This window comes from Rhagoletis zephyria, unplaced genomic scaffold (genome assembly GCF_001687245.7).
Source record: "Rhagoletis zephyria isolate East Lansing unplaced genomic scaffold, Rhagoletis_zephyria_1.1 Rzeph_scaffold_00455, whole genome shotgun sequence".
NCBI classification, from domain to species: Eukaryota; Metazoa; Arthropoda; class Insecta; order Diptera; family Tephritidae; genus Rhagoletis; species Rhagoletis zephyria.
The window spans coordinates 102,347-116,984 of NW_016157539.1; the positions used below are offsets into that span (position 1 = coordinate 102,347).

The 14,638-nt window shown below is 38.5% G+C and overlaps 1 protein-coding gene across 4 annotated transcripts in view; it reads right to left on the bottom strand.

The window, feature by feature from the left end:
• tok (tolloid-like protein 1 tolkin) overlaps window positions 1–14,638 on the bottom strand; it is a 159,929-nt gene that overhangs the window by 23,519 nt on the left and 121,772 nt on the right. For all 4 annotated transcript variants that reach the window (XM_017611788.1, XM_017611786.1, XM_017611787.1 and 1 more), the window contains exons 3-11: window positions 11,866–12,293; window positions 7,407–8,128; window positions 6,767–7,297; window positions 4,973–5,209; window positions 4,122–4,680; window positions 3,714–3,912; window positions 1,678–1,942; window positions 1,161–1,366; window positions 309–952 (exon numbers count right to left, since the gene is read on the bottom strand). In XM_017611788.1, the coding sequence (XP_017467277.1) occupies window positions 309–952; window positions 1,161–1,366; window positions 1,678–1,942; window positions 3,714–3,912; window positions 4,122–4,680; window positions 4,973–5,209; window positions 6,767–7,297; window positions 7,407–8,128; window positions 11,866–12,293 (3,791 nt within the window). The remainder of the gene's footprint in view (window positions 1–308; window positions 953–1,160; window positions 1,367–1,677; window positions 1,943–3,713; window positions 3,913–4,121; window positions 4,681–4,972; window positions 5,210–6,766; window positions 7,298–7,406; window positions 8,129–11,865; window positions 12,294–14,638) is intronic.

Sequence of the window (14,638 nt, forward strand, 5' to 3'; positions counted from 1 at the left end):
GACGGACGGACGGACGGACGGACAGACAGTCACCGCTTAATCGATTTCTCTTTTCATTCTGATCATTTATGTATACATTTGTCTATATCTATCTCGATTCGTTTAGCCTGTTACAAACAACCGTTATGTGAACAAAGTTATAATACCCTTGTGCACAAGTGCGCTCGGGTATAAAAATAAAATATTCCGACGAACTGATAACCTCCTCATTTTTTGGATGTCGGTTAAAAAAGCCACGTATCTACTATTTACAGTTTGAGTCTACCACGTTTACGCCATGCGCATTCATTACCACTTGGCTCACTCACCTGATGAGACTCCACGTTGAATTCATTGAATATCAGCTTGATGCGATGACCCGGTGTGGTTGAAAAGTGCCATACGCAATCAGCATTCGGTGGATAGAGATCCGGGAAGTTTGGACTGTAGATGGTGCCAAAAGGTGCCGATATTTCATGTTTACATTCGCCTTCTTTGCAATCGTGTCCATTCTCATGTAGCGAATAGCCATTGTGACAGAAACACATGTAGGAGCCGATTGTGTTACGACACTCATGCTGGCAGCCACCATTGTTCGTGGAACACTCATCAATATCCGTGAAGAATACTGCAGCGAAGCCAGTGCCTTGTATAGTCTTATCAGAATGGAATTCAACGCGCAGCGCATTGCCCTCCGAGGTGGCTGTGGGTGGTATGGCTGTGCCGCAATATGTACCAATGCGCTTTAGGCGATTCTCGCTTAATTTTGAGTAAATAGTGACCGAGTCGTAGCCGCAATCCGTTTGTTGTTGTGTATTGCCCTCGAGATCGAAATGCGTGAAGTTGAGCGATATCTTGTGTTTTGGCGGAGCAATAATTTCCCAAATACATTCCTTTAGCACGGGATAGGCATCCGGGAACGATGGCGAACTTATGGTACCATTGGGGTATTCAATGACGCCACCGCAAGCATCTGTGGTTAATAGAAGGAGCAGAGAATTGCAAAGAGGTGAATGAGAAGGCGTTAAAAACAAAACTGTTGACAGGTGAAGTAGTAAGGAGAATAGATAAATGGGAAAGAATCTTTCAAATTTTCTTGCATGTTTAACTATACATATTGTAAATATGTATGTACCATTATTTATACACCCACATACGTGCATACATATGTAAGTACATACCTTCACAATGCTTTTTGTCGCTATGCAATTCATAGCCAATATGACAGCTACACTCGTAACCACCCAACGTATTTATGCAGTCATGCTCGCAGCCATGATTCTGTGTCTCGCACTCGTCTACCTCCTTCATGAAAATGGCTGAGAAGCCGGCCTTCTGTACGGATGAGTCCGACAAGAATTTCACGTACATAGCATTGCCACTTGACCTACAAAGTGAAAACAACAAAAACCACAACAAGAAAAATTATGTAGAAAATGAATAAAGTGAAGTAAGGAAAAGTTTCACTTTTGATTTTGCTTTCAGTCGCGCCGGCACACTTGCTTGTTATCAGCATATCCAAACAGCACTTACTTAGGCGACGAACTAAAGGATCGTCCGAAAATTCGAACAGAAGACAGAACTCTTTTTCGTCCGCCAAGTGTATCAGTGCATACTACGAGTGTTTGTAAGCTACGTACATATACATATGTATATGTACATACTAGTACATATCTATATTTATACGGATGCACTCACTTCATGTTCGGTGGTGGTTTGTAGCCGCAAAATACGCCAATCAATTGCGCATCCTCCGTGGCACCGTCTCGCACCTCGACGTAATCATACACACAGCTGTCGTGATTCTCCACTTCGAACGATTGGAACTTAAGCGCCACTTGGTAGCCTCTTGGCACAGTGATTTTCCACACGCACTCTTTGCTTGGCAGGTAATCCAGTGGATAGTTGGGCGATTCTAAACGACCCTCGGAATCGTCGACAGACATCTCACCGCCACAGATGACTGCAAGTGCGGAAAGAGGAAAACAAGTCTATGTATTCAAGTAAGCTTGGGAGAGTATAAGTATGTAAGGAAGTATGTATGCATGCATGGGGAGGTGTGAATGAGCCGTGATGACTCGTGACAAAGTGGAATTGTTGAATGGTTGACTTGCTGTTGTGAATGCAGCTTAAAAAGCGGATGCGGAGTAGGTACAAGTAATCAGGATGTAACAGAAATGCTAAAGCTAAGTGCATTTTTTAAAATAGCAGCAGGAAAAGCTCTCAATTTGTTTCCTTCATCTTTTTTTTGTGACGTGGCTAAATGGAATAATACAACTGCTAACTGAAAGGAGTAGATCAGTATAATACAAAATTCATCTGTTAGTAACTGCTTCTTATGCAGCCCAGCAGAAAATCTCTAATTGCTTCTTGTGTGTACAAATTAAAATTTCTGATCTGAACCGTTTCGTGGCATTTAGGGATAAGTTCTGGACCATTTAAGATTAGTTCAGGACTATTTCAGCAACATTTATGGACTAGTTTGGGATCATTTGGCTTTTTCTGAAATGTATTTGGCCTTTTCTGAAATACATATGAGCTTCTCTTAAATACATTTGAGTTTTTCTGTAATTCATTGGGCCTTTTCTGAAATACATTTGTGTTTTTCTGAAATACTGTTGGAAAAGGTGTAGTTCATGAGTATTTTATGACTAGTTTGGGATACTTTTGGGACTACTAGGGCCCATTTCGAGACCGTTTCTATACTTGTTCGAGATCCTTTCGGGACAAGGTCACGACTTATGCAGAACCATTTCAAACAATTCTGGTTCTGATTCGAGATCATTTCAGGGTAATTCGAAACTTTTCACGGAATAATCCTGAAATAGTTGTGAGCTATTCCGGAAGTGGCTATGAAAAATGCAGTCCCGACAAAATGAATAAACCCTATTTATGTATTTAACTGAAATTTCACGAGAACCTGTTACTCACGCCTTTTTTACGAGGAGTATTTCATACCCATTGATAAAACTTGAAGGCTACTTTAGTTGTAACTTCTAGAGTTTTGTGGCAGTGTGAGAAACAATATAGGTATTCACCAAATTGCACAGTTGGCCTGACACTCTGGCAAAAAAGCAAATGAGCTCAAGCAACGACTGTTGATAAACGTCGTAATGATAGGAGTTAAGTGGTTAAAATGTTCTATGAAAAAATGCTTGCTAAAGTTCAATATACGTCTATACTAAACAATCTACTCTCGACGAACAAAAATTAAGCTCTAAAAATCGTGGGGGCTTTCGAGCCCATTCACGTGAATGGCGTGTACCGAAGGAATTGGTGTAAACAACTAACATAACTTTGCAAAAGAGACAAGCAATTGGCTAAGTTTTTTGGTTGCAACTGGTTGTCTGAAACTGACTTACAAATATAATTTCAAAGCAATACAACTGTTCGTTAAATATTAGCTGCATATTCAGGACCTCGAGTAAAAGTAACCAAAAATTCATTTGATATTTAATGACCTATCTTATTGGTATATGAATTTGCATTCTTACATATCGCACCCGATATTCAAAGCACATGCCAATTATATGGGCAAGCGAGACTCTACCTTGGTTTTTTTCAACAAATTATAACAAAAATTTGCTCCAGCTTTTGCTATACGGTAAATAAAAGTTCTGTGCACATTTTAGTGCATAATTTCAAAAATGCAAAATTTCGAGTTGTGCCGCTTTTGGAGATGCGTGTGCGATATGTACATAGTACATATGTGCGGATATATGAGGTACACTCACCATCAAATTCTGCCTTGAAACCCCGATAGCCTTCCATGCGATGTGTATTGACATACGTCAAAAGCATACGACTCGATTCTGTTTTCAAAATTTCTCCATTTACTTTACCGCAGAAACGCTTAATCAGAGGTGATTTATAATAATAACCATCTCGCACCTCCAAGTAATCCGTTTGACAGTTGTTCGACTTGAAAATATTCTGTAAAATTCAGAGGAGAGAAGAAAATATTCAACAAATGTTCGACGCATTAAATTCAATAGCAGAAATTAGTCATGGTTTTTCAAAAAATGACTGCCGCCAAGCCAAGGAAAGCGAATAAACCAAAAATCTACTTTTATTTTTAATTTATTATTTAAAAATTTGTTCATGTTGTCCGCCTTGAGGGCAAGCAAGTAAATGCTACCTACCAGATTTTCCAGTTTCAACACAACGCGCTCGCCATGTGTAGCTGTAATGCGCCATTCACACTGCTCCGTCTCGTTGGTCAATGCACCAGCCGTATAGTATGACGGACTGGCAAATATGCCGGTATTCTCTTGAAATGTACGACCGCACTTGGGGCACTTGTAGAGTAAATTCGCTTGTGCAACATCACCGGCACTCAAGCGTAAACGTTGACCAATTTCAGGACGCTTTTTGCCTTTCACTTCAATGGGTAGAATGGTGTCGAGGTAGGTGCCTTTGGAGAATGTGTTGCGCGCATAGTGCATAATGGAGTCATAGTCATAGGGCAGCCCCAGTGAGTCGACCTCCTCCGGTGTCAATTTGTTGAAATTGTAGTCTTGACCCTTCATGATGTTGTTGTGCTCGATGACGACGTGCTTTTCGCGATCGGGACGGGTGTGCTCATGCCAAAAGCCAACGACATGACCCAGTTCGTGCACTACAATGCCGAATTTGTCGCAATTGCGACCGATTGATATGGCTTGCGCTCCATTGCCGCGTTTGCCAACAAATGAACAGCACCTGTAGCAAAATGGTTGGGTAAGCGAAATGAAATTTGTGTTGGCACGGTGGGTGTTTATGTGTATGCATGTGTATGTCAGTTTGTATCAGTATATATAAACAAATGTTTTTATGTATGTATGCATGTAGTATGTATTTTAGTGCGTCCATACTTGCGTACAAAGAATAAAACAATTAGTTTGCGAAAAGCGTAGTTATAATGGTATTTAGTGTAAATGTTGGTACAAATGTATCTTTAGAGCAAAAACAAAGCCAATTACTTTGATTGCATTATTGTCTATGCTGAACTCACCCACAACTACGTACTGTGAATACAATGAAATTTGGATGTATTTCGGGATCACGTTCAATAAATTTGATGCAAGTAGAGTTTTCCCAATGACGCATTGCCTGCTTGAAAAGCGCCTTGTGCAGACCACTGAAGTTGCCGTCGATTTCATACGGTATGACACCGTAATCCCACACTCGCTCCTTTTTGGCAGTTACAGCGCGCACCATGCGATTGCGATGCCTTAAGTGCTTTGAATTTCTGTTTAGAAATATGCAATGATTTAAGTAAATTATTATAGTAAGAATAAAGTGCAACGTCATTAAAGCTTGAACTCCATACAAAACTTTTCAGGCATTCACTATTAAGATTAATCATGCCCAACGCTGGCATAACTCCATAGGCAAGCGCCTTGCGCTGGGCATGCCTGATTAAGACCATTAACGAAGCAAATATAGGGACCCAAAGGCCCAACTCTTAAACAAGTTACACGATTTGAAGATGGACGCATTAGTCCCTAATATCTGCGTATTACAGAGAATTTTCTGCACTATGCCATTAACTGTTGTTGCCGGTGGCGAAATTTTATTCAACCTTTTACTTAGCACATATTACGAATTTTTTACGTTTTTTAATGAACCTAACTAGCCTTCGAACTTTGTCACTGGATTCATCTCTGGCTCGTACCATTGATTTTTTCTAATAAACTCACTCAAGAACGTGACGATAGTTTACTCTATTTACAAACCTATTCTGATCGTTACCGAATATTTTCTAACCGAAAAATTTAAAATTTTCACTAACAGAACTGAAACAGGAAATTTAGTTGCCGCACAGAGGTGTATTTGCATAGTAAAATCGGTCAATATTATTTTATGTGTTTTTCTACTCGGTAAATAAAATAATCGTAATTAGGCATTTATAGGATAAAAATTACTACTTAAACTTATCTTAGGATAATTTTCGTGAAATATTTAGTTATATTCAGCTACCATAAGTCCCCTAAAAAAACTTTTTCAGAAAAAGACAATAGTATGTTTAACTGGACTTTTGCCAAAATTGGCAAATGTGGCTATTGACTGGGTTTTCTGTACAAATACTCCTATGTGTGCCGGTTAAAAAATTTTGGTATCAGCGCAGAGGAGACCTGTAAACAGTTTTTATTAATGTTTTGTTTTTTTGTAATTTTTTGGCCAAATAACAATTATGTACATAAATTCAACAAGTTTATTTAGCTTGAGGCAGTTTCTAATGAATGTAGACTTATTGTGACCCAAACCTCCCCATTTTTCTTTCAAATTTAGGTGTTTCTAATAAAAGAGAGAGAACAAAAAAAATTTTATCGAAATCGGATGAAATTTAATGTTTTGGCATAGAAGAGTGGAGTGCGTGGCAACTAGCTTTCAAAATTCCCTATTCTTTAGAAAAATTAGAGTACATACAAGGTTCAGCGGAATCGGTGCACGTTACCTATTCTTTCCACCTGCCTCCAAATAGTAGAAGGACCCCTCTGCGGTCGGTTTGTACACTTGGCACAACTTCGGAAGAAAGGGGCAATAGGCGAAGATTTTGGTCTCGCTCAAAACCGAAAAATGGTTGCGTGCCAAATAAAAAGGAAAAGAAAAAACTACTTTGTCTTAAATTTTGGTACCAAGTTTGGAAGGTTTATGATATTTCGTAGTGGCATCGTGGGCACCCGACAGTCCCCGAAGAGTAGTATGTACCTACGGCGCTCAACATATTGACTTTTACAGCCATTAGCAGACCGCATCAAAGATTTCAAAGCAGCATTTGGAGATTTTTGCAAAGCATACTTACTCAGCTTTTTGTAGTTCTATTTCTAATGGCGTTTGTATATTGCTGCCAGTACCCGCACTAATTCCGTCACTGCGGTCGCTACTGGCTATGGAGTCGTACGCGTCGAATTCAACTCTACCGCCCACAGCATCCAGTTCATCGCTTGGTGTTGCAGAATAATTGAAATTTTTGGCTAGACTTTGCTCCATTTGCAACGCTGGCATCCATTGATGGTGGCGTTGATGGTGCTGTTGCGGTTCTGGCACCAGCTGTTGCTTGTGCTTTCCGTACTCGTGTTCCAGCGGTCGTTCATTGGCGAATTCGGTTTTAACTGCTCCAGGTGTTGCTGTTGCTGTTACTCCAATTTTCGTTGTTTGCTTCTTGTTATGTGTTTTGTGGTTGGCGCCATGGTGGCCGCCCACGTTGTGTGTTGGCCGCTGGTGGCGTACTTGCGCTGGATAATCGTGAATGGTATGCACTGGCCGATTGAGTTCTTCCTTTAGGCGTTCCAGCTTCGCATTAAAGTCTGCATGTCGCATTTCTGAGCTGCGTCTGTAATGAAAGTTAATTAAGTGCGATTGGTTTGTGGTTCGAGTACAAATTGTGTGGCCTATTTGTACTAGCATACACTATGCAATGCAGTGGTAGTCATTCAATTTACCTATGCTTGCGCCCACGGCGATGTCGTCGTCGTACTGCACCCTCAGCATGCAAAAAATCCACATCATCAAGCTTCATGCCATTACCACCCGAATTACTGTAAACATTCGGCATTGTTGAGCGTTGCGTAGGTACCGATGTCGGCAGTATGACCATGCGACGTTCGGCCACGAAATTGTTACCTGAATCCATTTCAATGTCCTTCGTATTCGATTGAATTTTTCGTTGATCAACATTGCGATTATTTATGGCTGCTGCGGCTTTACGTTGCTTCTCTACCTCGACTGCTTTCTCAATCGGTGTGCGTCCGAAAGGTCCACCTGCGCCATTGCTATCGACGCTACTCACTGCTGGTCCGAAATACTCCCCACTGCGGTGTAAAGCAATCGACTCTACTTTTCCGTTTGCATCAAAAGTTGTGGCTTTTCCTGGACGTGTGTGCATTCCACCACCACCACCGCTGCTAAGAGCGCGCTGCCGTAGTTGTTGTTGATGCGCACCTAGCGGTTGTGTTTCATTCGTGTCCGTATTTGCGGATTTTCCGCGCGTAGCTGGCTTGGAATCAAAAAATGAACCGTCAACTGGATGGTAAATGGGGTTCGGTTTGTAGCGTTGGCCGTTGTCGTTGTTGTTATTGCTACTGATAACTTCATTTTTTAAGTTTTTCATCAAATAGTCGGTGTTTAACGAAAAACTTGTGGGTTTTACCGGTTCATTGGCCGACTAGGCATCGCAGTTCACGAGAAAAATAAAATGAGAGAACAAACAAAAGGAAGAGAATTGAGACGCGCTGCACAGATGAAGTGTTGAATTAAAGTGCCTTGTTGGAAGCGTAAACATTGCGAACTCAACATCCAACAAGTGAAATAGTTAATATTTGACTAGTGCTTAGACGCACAATAAAAATCAGAGTTTTTATGGACTTTTATGGACACCCATGAAAGCACATACATTAAAATACATACATACGTACTAATCATGTTCATATTTACCCTTCAGTAAAATAAGGAAAATTTTTCGGACGTGTGCTATACTTTAAGTCAATAATGAACTTTTGAATGAAGTGTACGATATGTGTGATCTTTCACGCACTTCATCTAAAAAGTTGCCAATATTACAACAAATTCTTACAAATTTATATATTTTATGAGTTTAATGAAATTCCATAACCATTGCCAGGGTATTGCCTATTTATTGAGGATTAAATATATCTGATCTAAATATGATCTGATCCAAGGTGAAATCTATCACTCACAACACGTGATCCGCGAAAATCAAATTACTCTAAATTCTAGTAAGATGGAGCTCGTCTTGTTCATTTGTAAGTATAAGATACTCTACGTAACTCATATATGTAATACTCCTATATTGGTAGCAAGAGCTAGTACCGTCCGAAAACACTACAGTACAGATATATCAATAAACACGTACGAAAGAAAAGGAACACATACGTTTATAAATAAACATGTACACGACACATTTACAAAACCGGCACTCAAGTACACAATACATTGACAAAAACAGTACTAGACTGTCTCGCTTTGATTTCGGAATGCTTACACATTGAAATGTTAGCTTACTACCAATATAGAAGTATTACATATATGACTTAACTCTAGCCTCAATCGGAAGCGTTCGCCTGCCGTATTCTGATAGAGTCAGTTGGGAAGCTGTCGTGGAGGCTCAACATGAAGAAGGCATCAGTAGCTCACGACCGCTTCAGGGAAAATGCGGCTATTTAGCAAGAAATGTGAGCTCTCCTGTCTTTATAAAAATATTGTTATACCCACATTGCTTTATGGAGACATCGTCTGCTGGAAAGCACTATAGATCAGTGCCGTTATTAGATGAACTGCACTCTGTCACTCTGTCTTAGAATAGCGTGCGTCGACCTCGCTGTGGTCAAATTTAGGGTTATTGGACTCAGGATTTGCACACCTATTATTCTTGGAGACTTTGACTATATAAATGATAAATAGATTGGCACCAATAAGCTCTTTCTTCATTCCTATCTCCTCCATAAATAAGTGAACGGGAGGCACTGATTGAAAGGGAATATAAGTGGACCTTTGCGGGTCGAAGATTGGCGGATTGGTCGATGGAGGGCTATTTTGCAGGGAGCTCTAAATCAACCTAAATTTTAGGGTTCCATACCACTGTTGTGACTTCTAAAGAAGCAGTAAGCATCTCTTATGATATCCAAGCCAGTTTCAGGGCCTTTGACTCGCTCACGGACGGAGTAGAGGTATGCCTGTTCTATTTCTAGTTGAGTCTGCTTATTTCCTAGTCAGACTTATAATGGTGTCCCATCATAATAATATTCCAGATGGCTCTTGGGCAAATGGACCTTGACAGCTCGCGAAGATTGGACGAAAAGTAGCAAATGTGCAACTAAAAGCTTTTCATAGAAGAAGTCATACTGGAGGAGATTAATGGATCTTTATGAGCTCAAAAAGACGCAACTCTCTTTTCGGTGAGTGTATTGTCCGAACACTGTCCGAGGGGTATTCACGCCGTAAGACTAAATACAAATCCGAATCCTCACTCACTGTTGAACTTCTTAGTGGACGATGAAGTAGAATTAGTTTAACAATTTCTCTAAAGGTACCCAACTTTAATGAGACCTCAATAAAAACACTAACTAGTACCGAGAGCTCCCCAGGACTGTCATTCTCCGTCAGCCAAACTTCGTTGTTGGCTCAAAAAATGTTTCACTACAGCTAGCAGTTAGTGTTCGTAGGGCCTTATTAGAACACTGATTGTAATGGTCTTCTGTATGTTTTCGTTTCTGCAGCTCCTACAGAATTCATTGGAGGCGATTCCCAGCCATTTGTTGTGGATGCCAACCGGTCAACGCTACTTAACTCGCAACGTCTGAAGTTTCGCTGTGGTGTAAGTTTCCAGCCATGAACCGATTGCTGAAGCTTGTGGAGTAAAGTTTACCTTCTTATAGTTTAGATTGTAGACCTCTATTATGGTCGATGTGAAAACGTCCCAAGGTAAGTCATCAGCAACCATATTTTCGGGAATTTTGGGATAATCAGCGGCCCAAACTAAAAATACTTCGAATTGCTTCTAAGTATGTACATTCAATAGTGTTCTTCACTCAATAGCCATATTAAATGATAATCTGCACGCCTGTTGGTAGCGTAAGTAACTGAACTTCAAAAGGAGATAGCCCTCGGCGATACATGATATGAAAATGAGCTTGGTTTCTTTACTCTCTCCCGTATATGTAATTTTAAACGTCAAACTATGATTCCCTTTTTTAGATAATCGTAGGTTTTGGGTATTCAACTTTGAAAATTAACAAGTAAGAAAGTTTAAGTTCGGGCGTAGCCGAACATTAAATACCCGGCGCAAGTATTAAATATATGTCTTTCACCTTTCCGAAATCTACCGCTACATGGTAAGCTGTGGTGGTTTTACCCTTATTTTAAAATTCTTCGATAGAACGTTCAGTTAGACATAATAAGATAAACTTGTGTAGTCATATGTAGGCGGTATCACGCCCATTTTCCAAAATTCTAAATAATGTTACTTCTTTCCAAGGTATTGTTAGTATAAATTTTGAGTTAATTAGCGCCCTTAAATTTCGAAATATCGAGGTTTAATGAAAAGTGGCCGAAATTTTAGTCTGATTTCAATAATTTTCAAGGTTTTGCTTTAATGTGGCAGGCGCAATAAACGTACGGAGTTTAGTACAAATTGGTAGAACGGTTACCGAGATGCATATATGTAATCATAAGTGGGCGGCGCCACGCCCATTTTCCAAAATTTTATCATAAATAAACGTATTGCTCGGAAAATAATTATTGCAAGCATTAATTTTGAATAAATTAGCTTTAATATTTACTGATTTATCGAAGATTTCGTATTTCTCTAAATTACCGTTATATGCGATTTGGGCGTGGTTGTTGTCAGATTTTAAAAATTTTCAGCCATTTCGTATGTTGTACCAAGGCCAACAACTGTGCTAGTTTGGGAGAAATTGGTGGAGCGGTTACCAAGATATACATATGTGGGCGTGGCTACGCCCATTTACCAAAAATGTATAATGTTATTATTTTTCATCTCAAAATTTTTGTAAATATCAATCTTGAGAGAATAATCTTCAGTAGTTAATAAAATATCGCATTTTCGCATTTCTGAAAACTACGGTTATATGGGAGGTAAGCGTGTTTATTGTCCAATTTTGTCATTTTTCAATACCGTCCGCCCAAGTTTCGTTAAGATATTTAAATTTTTACTCGAGTTAAGTGTGCACAGACGGACGGCTATATCCTTGACACTGTAATGCGGAAGTTTTTAGACTACTAAATATAAAAATCGTTCTTTGTAATATCGGGTCTAAAGTTAAGTCTGATATAGAATAGAATGCAGATTGTGAGTACATTAAAATTTGTAAAACAAATTTATTCACATGTATGTATGTATATGTATAATTAAAGAAGACTCACCAAAGCTGCATCATTGCGGTTACGTTCATTTTTATTGTTGTTGTAGTCATAACGTGAACTCGGTAGTTTGGTTTTCTTGCGTATAATATGTGTCAGACCCTCCTCCTCCACTTGCAAGCCTTCGTGATAAACTTCCTGTTTAAGTATCTCCAATTCTTGTTGGAAAGATGCATTGAATTTAGTAGCGGGTGCAACTTTTTCAACGATTGTCAGCCTGTCAGCTGGTGCATCCGATTGCCATTCCCAGGCGGTATCCTTTTCATTCATATTTCGTTTAGGCAAGCTTTCACTATCCTCACTACCGGTGATTTCGTCGTCGTCTTCGTTGTCATGTGATCCGGCTTCTATGGGTATAATCAGAGTGCGCGCCACAATTGGGTCACCGTCATAATTAATGTCGGGCAAGGCGATATCTCCCATAAAACCACCTGTGGAAAAAACAATTGGAATTTTAATTGAATTTCAATGATAAGCTGCAGGCAAGATAGTGAAAGAATGTATGCATGCGCGCAATTGTTCGTGGAACCAAAAACTGGTGTACATACTTAAATAAATACTCATAAATAAGGATAATGCAAATAATAGGCAATTTAAGTGCGTCTGTTTGCACATAATTGGTGAGATAAAATATTTTTATTTAACTGAGCATTCATTAATTATTGCCGGCGCACGCTGTGCTTTTTCAACACCTATGCGAATTAATCGTAGCGCTTCCGACAGATCAACATTATGATATGAAACAAACTGGTTTGTAAAGCTAATGTAATTGCCTTTCACGGAAAAATATTGCCATTGCCACAATTACTCCTTGACCTTAAAAACATAGGTCAAAAATATTTTTTTATTATACTAATATTATAAATTTTGAGACGAGCAACACGATTTCACGGTTTAAAAACCAAAAAAATAAATGGAACCCTTCAATTTGAAAAATTCATTATATATTGCATTTCTTATGATTTACATGCAGCTGTGCATCCTTCACACAAGTTTATATCCCTCGAACAACAAGTGCATTTTAGTGCAATTCAAATCTTTAATTTGAAGAACACCCTATTTTACAATTCGGTTCAAAAACGCCCTTATCTCAGCATATTTTCAATATATTTTCAGTTGAGATAGGCGTTTTCGAACTGGCTGCCGAGATAGCTCGATGTTCCACTCAGGTGTACATACATATGTATGGAGCCATTCCCATAAGGCACTTTATTAAAATGTCTATTGGTTACGGGAAAGACGAACCCATCGGATCTCTATGTCACAAACTCCATGAAAAAAAAAATTATACCAAATTCAGATACTCCAATTCAGGGTACTACAATTATTATTTTCTGCTCGTATTTCATAAAAAAAATTATTAGGCATTTTCATTCGACCATTCTCAACTTTTTATGTATCGATATATTTTCTTCGTTAGCAGCTTGATTTTTTGTAAAAGAATGGACTTCAGTATAAATTTTCAGAAAATACTAGGCCTAACGAAAAGTGTCGTATTAAGATTCTCCAACTGATTTGTAAGATATACGTGATTAAGTGGAACCATTTTTTTGCTGATTCACGGCAAATTGCAAATATCCCGAAAACACGTTCATATAAAATGTATGCGGGAAATTCTACACGGGAATTGGACATTTTCATGCTAAACAAATCAGTACTTTTCAGTACATTTTTATTCAAAGCAAAATTGGGGCCGTGACAGCAGGATTGGTCTAACCCCAAAAAAAATTTGTTTGTACTTACCTACTTAAACTAGTCTCAAATGAGATAAATTTAAAAATAAAATTCGCTCATTCCTTAATTTTAAGGTACAAAGCTACATAGCATACCATCAATTTAAGAAGTGAGCGACTTTTATTTTAACATTTATCTTACTTGAAACGTCCTCATGGCTTAAATTAATTTGTTCAACTCAAAAGCTTTACAAGACTTAAAATTCGCTAAAAGAGTATCTAACTATATGTATTGTATGCAAAACGCTTTTACGATGTCAGTAAATTGTGAAAAAAGAATTATAAGTTACAGGCAAATGCCTTTCGCATGTTCAAATTTATTATTAAACTTAAAGTTATTTTCGATATAGTAAGCAGCACTCGACAAAAAAAAACGTCAGCCTTCTTTTTAAACAGTTTAAGCTCCATATTATCGCAACTGGAACGTAACGACCCGGCGATACGCCCATAAAAAATTATTTTTTTCATTGTATTAATTTCTTGGGCATATCAAACATTATCTGAAACATGTCAACTATAATTAAATTATTTTCTTCTTACTTTTTACAGTACAGTTTAAAGAAGTTCCAACGTTATGTAAAAATCTTAAGAAAATCCTAAAGTATTTTGTTTGAATTGAAACTTCAGTACAAATCAGTACAGATTTTTAAAAATCAGGACTTTAGCGTGCTGATTGAAGAAATACGTAAATATAATCAGTACAAGAGTTGAAAAATCAGTACGTCTGGCAATCTAACTACACATTATATGTTGCCTGTTGGCGGATTGGCAATTCATCCATTAGTTAATTAGTACACTATATGGGCTGGCAAAAATATTGCCATCGCAATAATTTTCTGGTATTAAGCTATTTGTTTTTTGTTATTTTTTGGCCTTTTAACAATTATATTCAACAATTTTATAATGAGCTCGAGGCCATTTTAAATGAAAATTTATTGTGGAAAAGCAACAATAATTTGAAAAAATGGTAGAAGTGATAGCTATTTCGGAAATCACCACATTTCCTCATCAGACTTCTTTCAGTAGGATTCGAACCGACGATC